Below are 5582 nucleotides of genomic sequence, written 5' to 3'. Positions count from 1 at the left end.
ATCTATTTCTCACTTCTCACATGTTTTTGAATGAACTTACATTTTAAAGAAAGGTTTTTTTTCATGTTTATTTTGTAGTTCTATCTGTTGGGAATGTTGAGAACGAAACGCAACTAAAACGGGGCGAAACAGAGCTGAAACGAAGCGAAACGGAGCTGAAACGAAGCGAAACGGAGCTGAAACAAAGCAAAACTGAGCGAAACAGTGGAGCTGCTGCAGACCGGCGCCGACAGAGCCCAGACCAGTGCCGACGGCGCCCGAGTCCAGAGAAGCGACGAAAAATAACGTCGAAAGCGCCAAAACCGGCGGCGATGGCGCCCGGGATGATTATGGACAGATTTTTGGCGGTTTTTGATACTCTAAAAGGCACCTAAGTGATTCAAACATCCCATGAAGTGATTCAATGCATCTAGACACTTGGAAAGGTTCTTAAATGAAGGGATGTATCTCTTGGAGTTAATAAGTAGTTTTTAAATGAAGAGATGTGTCTCTTATAGTGATTCAATGAATCTACACAATTGAAGTGAAGAAGTGTGTCTTTTGAAGTGAAGCTCTTGGGAAAGAAGGGATTTTGTGCCTTTTTAAAAAGAGAGAAGTTGGTACCTCTCGTGTGTGTGCGCGTGTGCGTGTGTGCGTGTGTGTAAGTGTAGAGTAAAGTCTTGTTTGTAGAGAGGATTTTCATGAAGAATTGTAAGATTAGAGGGAAGGTGAGAGGTTTATTCTCTATTACATTTCTAAGAGAGAATTCAGTGTTGATTGTAAAGAGAGAAAGTGCGTCAAAGGAACTTTAAGGGATTTGCTTGAGGAGGAATTTAAGATAAGTTGTGTTCTTTCATTTATTTATTTTGTAAACTTGTTTATATATATATAATCCGTGTTTTGTCGTATATTTCTCATGAATTCTGAGTAGTCTTCTTTGTTTGTCTCCCTGTGATGAAATGAAGAGTTAATTTGGATGTGTCATTTAAATGTTAAATAATTATGATGATTTTTTCACTCCGTTCTTAATTTACTTTTCGATTTGGCCAATTGAAATGTTAACATGTGTTCTGAAACATACTATCCGGGAAATAGAGTATGACTTAACAACAAAGTGAGAATCGCATTTGATTCAATGAAGGAGTGTTTCATTCATGGAATTGGGTCCAAGTAAATAAAGAAATATATATATTACTGGACGAAGAATTAGAGATTCTAGGGTGACAGACTAAAATGACTAAAATCTAAAATCTTCAATTTGGTCTTAGTGTTTAAAAACTAAAGCGAGAGTTAGCTTTCAGGGGAAGGTAAGTGGGAGCTCTGAAGTGAGAGTCAGTATCCTCTCTGCTTAATCACAGATTTAGGGACTAATGATTCTCTATAACACTTTACCGAGGGTAGAAAATTAAAACTGCTCCTATTTGACACAATACAAATTCAAACAATTTATCTCTATCATTAACCACAAATTTATTGTAGTGGAAAAAATACTTTCTTAAATTTGAACTCTTCGACACAAAACTTTGTTTAGTCTTAGTAAATTTAAATTTAAAGTTTAGAAATTAATTTAGTAAACTTAGTTTCGTTAGCATACATTAAAACCACTTTAATCAACCTTCCAAATGAATTGTTTATAGTAGTGGACTAGAATTAGCCTAAGGGATTTCTTACCTCGCTTCTTCGTGGGATCGAAAGCGAGAGTTAGCCTTCAGGGGAAAGGAAGTGGGAGCTCTGGAGTGAGAGTCAATATCATCTCAGCCTAATTACGGATTTAGGGACTAAACCAAAGATTAGTCAATGATTCTCTATAACACTTTACTGAGGGTAAAAAATTAAAACTGCTCATATTTGACACAATACAAATTCAAACCATTTATCTCTATCATTAATCACAAATTCATTGTAGTGGAAAGGATACTTTCTTATATTTAAACTCTTCATCACAAAATTTTATTTAATTTTAGTAAATTTAAATTTAAAGTTTAGAAATTAATTTAGTAAACTTAGTTTCGTTAGCATAAAATAAAACCACTTTAATCAACCTTCCAAACGAATTGCTTATAGTAGTGGACTAGAATTAGCCTAAGGGATTTCTTACCTCGCTTCTTCGTGGGATCGATACTGGGATTTTTAAAGAAAGTCTTATATTACTTGAAGTGATATGTGCACTTGCGTAGAACAACTAGAGTGTGAACTAATTTATATATTTTATAAATATTTTGATTTTCCACATTAACTACTTAATATAAATTGGGTCAAGTTTTTTGTCATATTTTTTAAAAACTAAATTATTGCGTAATTTCGGGATGGGTCAAGTTCTTGGCACTGTTACTATGTATTTAAATTGACATACACGCAGAAAAACAACACACACTAGAGGCGCATCATTAAGTCAACATTCACAACAAGAATTCACCTTTGACCCAAACTAAACTAGTCTATCGAATTTGAGTTGGGTTTGGAGAATTCAGGGCGCTCTTACAAACTCAAGAGTTCTCCCTAAAGTGCGAACATCATTTGCTTCATGGTTGAGACCTCCAACTGCGCCATGTGGGCCAAAATGATGTGCACCTCTGAGTTTCGCTGACCAGCCTCTCGCATGAAGGAGTTCTCAATTTCATCTGAGCGATGAGCCAGTCCCACGTGATATACCCGGATATAGTTTATCATTTCCTCGTGAACATCGGGAGGGAGTGGGGAATCTTTCGTACGATCGAGCAAGCTACCCTCGTCGGAGAGCTGATTGCCTTCTCTTGTCACATGTTTTATGATCTCGACCGACGCTGCAAAAGATTCACGTAAACTCGGTTGGGCCTCGCCATCTACCATACCTAAGGAATGAGGGATCGTTAATTGAAAACAAAAATTAAGTCATATTGATCCAGAATGCATACACACCGAGAGCTCATAGCACGTCGGACAGCGTAGGCTCTTGGAGATGAAGTCATTGCAACGACAAAAGACCTATGAGAGTCATGGGGACTCGACCTTTGGTGGAACGAGAGGTCGTGATAATGTCGTCAAACATTGGGTTGTATTGGTCAGCTACATGACGATGGCTACCAGTTGAGTGTTTGCAATTACTAATTGGGTGCTTCCTAGAACCGTGTAAGAAGAGAAGACCTGTCCCAAGGGCGAATATTTAATCGTCTTCATCGGAAGTTTCTTCCTTTGTTCGTCTTTAAGTCATTTCTTGCCCTTCTCCCGAACGAAAAATCTATGAAGCAAGACGTCATTTATGAAGGTGGTTTGGGACCTCGAAAGCTTGCCCATCACGAACCTTCAAAAAAATGGTTGACATAGGAAAGAGAATGCAAAGCAAACAAAATTGGAAAGACACAATCCCCTATTTATAAGCAATTAAGGGCATGAAAGTATAAGAAGTATTCATTATTAAAGTTATTTAATAATGACTAATTTTCTACCGAATCTAATTCTCTTGTTCTTATTGCAGTTCACAATCAACTAATGTGAGAGAATTGGGAATTGAATATGTATAAGAAAAATAAGTTTGACTGAATCAAGAGGCAGGTCAACCCGAGCAACCAAGGGTCGAAGGAAAGGGCTATTCAGCAGAACGGTCGGAGGAACTGATCGACCAAAAAGTCTACTAGTTTGGAATCAATTGAACCAAGAGATAGCTATCAGAAGACAGCGCGCCCGTCAAATGCTCACTCATTGGTGATGGCCCCACCAAGACAGACGAGCAAGATCCAACCGAGAGGAATTATGTAAGTGGCATTGTCCATATTTTACAAATAGGCATAGGTTCTCTGTAGATATGTGCACAGTAAATGTAATAGAGGGAGGAGAAAAAGCCCAATACGAAATATTATATTCCAATAAATCTCTAAAACTCTTTTTGGGCGTGATTCATGATAAATCTGATTTCAACAAGAGAAATTAAAAGCTTTATAAAGATGAAATTTCACGGCTGTGCGTTATCCAAACTGTGAAACTACTTCTGTGGCAGATAAAAATAGCTGTGATAGAACGGTGAAACAGAGGGTTACGGCCGTGATAGAACCGATCAATTAAAAAGATTTGGTAGATACAAAAGTAAATATTAACTTGTAAATGATTTCCCAAAAAAAAAAACAGTATAAAAAACCAAAAATAAGAGCAGCTAACCATGGAGGAGGGAAGAAAGGCTTCCCATCGGCATGTAATCATAGACCAAAAGCTTCTCATCCTTGCTGAAGTAATAAGCCCGGAGAGAAACAAGGTTGGGGTGGTCCATTCCGCCGATGGCCTCCATCTTCCTCTTCAGCTCCTCCTGCGGCATATCAACATCCCTGAGTCGTTTCACAGACACTATTATTCCCATCTCCAACGCCACCTTGTACGTAGTTCCAAACGTTCCCTTCCCTAAAACCTCGGCTGATGCCCTAAGCATATCACCTAGATCGTAAACCCTAGGCCCATCGCCAAAAAATACCAGCTGCTTCTGAGACTCTAAAGTCGCCGGCGCAACAGCGGCGACAGCCATAGCGGGCTTTCCATTTGCTCGAACTCCATCCTCCATTTTCTTATTTCCAATAGCAGTTTCCACCTCAAGCGATTTCGCATGACCGGTTTTCCCTTTCCTCCGGCAAAGCAAAAACAGAAGAACAGCGACGACGATGAAAAACGCAGCAAATGCGCCAATGGAAATCCCGGTAATGGCGCCGCCGGAGAGCTTGCCTCCACCTGAGGATGAGCTTCCTGCTCCGCCTGGACAAGCTGTAAGCGGGCCACCACAGATCGGCATATCCAAAAAAGCGTCCGCCGGCATGCCACGGAGCTTGGAGGGCACTGACCCATTAAGCCGGTTGAAGGATACGTTGAACTGCACCAGATTGGGAAGATCGAGTTCCGGGATCTCGCCAATAAGTTGGTTCCTCTCAAGGTAGAGTGTTCCGAGGCGCGTTAGGTTATTGAGCGCCAGCGGAATCTCACCAGAGAAACTGTTGTCGGCGAGGTTGAGGTGTACGAGGCTAGTAAGAGAAGGGAGAAACTCCGGGATATCGCCGGAGAAGCGGTTTCCATGGAGGTATAGATTCCGGAGCTGGGTACATCTGGAAAGATCGGATGGGAGGGGGCTGGAGAGAGCATTGAAGCGGAGGGAAAGGGTTTGGAGGTCTGAAAGATTACCTAGTGTTCTTGCGGGTATTTGGCCGATAAGACCGGAGGCAGGGAGGTGGAGGGAGGTGACGCGCTCTCCAGTGCAGATTACACCCGGCCACTTGCACGGCGAGACGGAGGTGTTCCAGGGGAGCGCCAGTCGTCCGACGGCGCTGCGGAAAGCCATGAGGGCGGAAGCGTCGGCGTCAACATCTGCCGCCGTCGGAGAGAGGAAGGAGTTGAAGAGGAGGGCGAGGAAGAGGGTCGAAACCATTTGGGAGTGAGCAGAACTCATCTCTTCTGCGGGTAAACCATGAAACCGCCCTCGTTATGGCTCCTTGCTAAAAAAGAGGGAACTAGAGAGCTTTAAAGAACGCAGCCTACCTGTACTGAATTTTAATTAAAAATTTTGAAAAATTTATATACTTACCACCCAATTCTTATGTATTTACGTATATATACTATTTAAATTCTACAATTTACAATTATACCACTCCGGG

At 41.0% G+C, this 5582-nt stretch overlaps 1 protein-coding gene across 1 annotated transcript; it reads right to left on the bottom strand.

Moving 5' to 3' along the window:
- Positions 1 to 4109: 4109 nt before the first annotated feature.
- On the bottom strand, positions 4110 to 5438 carry LOC110027199 (probable inactive receptor kinase At1g48480; the record flags this gene model as incomplete). The annotated part of the gene is given in 1 exon segment (XM_020728523.1): positions 4110 to 5438. A coding segment is annotated over 1 exon segment (1268 nt), but the record flags the coding sequence as incomplete, so codon positions are not given.
- Between the last annotated feature and the right edge of the window lie 144 nt (positions 5439 to 5582).

The sequence above is a fragment of the Phalaenopsis equestris genome, unplaced genomic scaffold (genome assembly GCF_001263595.1).
Source record: "Phalaenopsis equestris unplaced genomic scaffold, ASM126359v1 Scaffold000420, whole genome shotgun sequence".
Classification (NCBI taxonomy): Eukaryota; Viridiplantae; Streptophyta; class Magnoliopsida; order Asparagales; family Orchidaceae; genus Phalaenopsis; species Phalaenopsis equestris.
The sequence above is the reverse complement of the archived record's forward strand: the minus strand, read 5'-3'. Positions and strand labels throughout refer to the sequence as shown.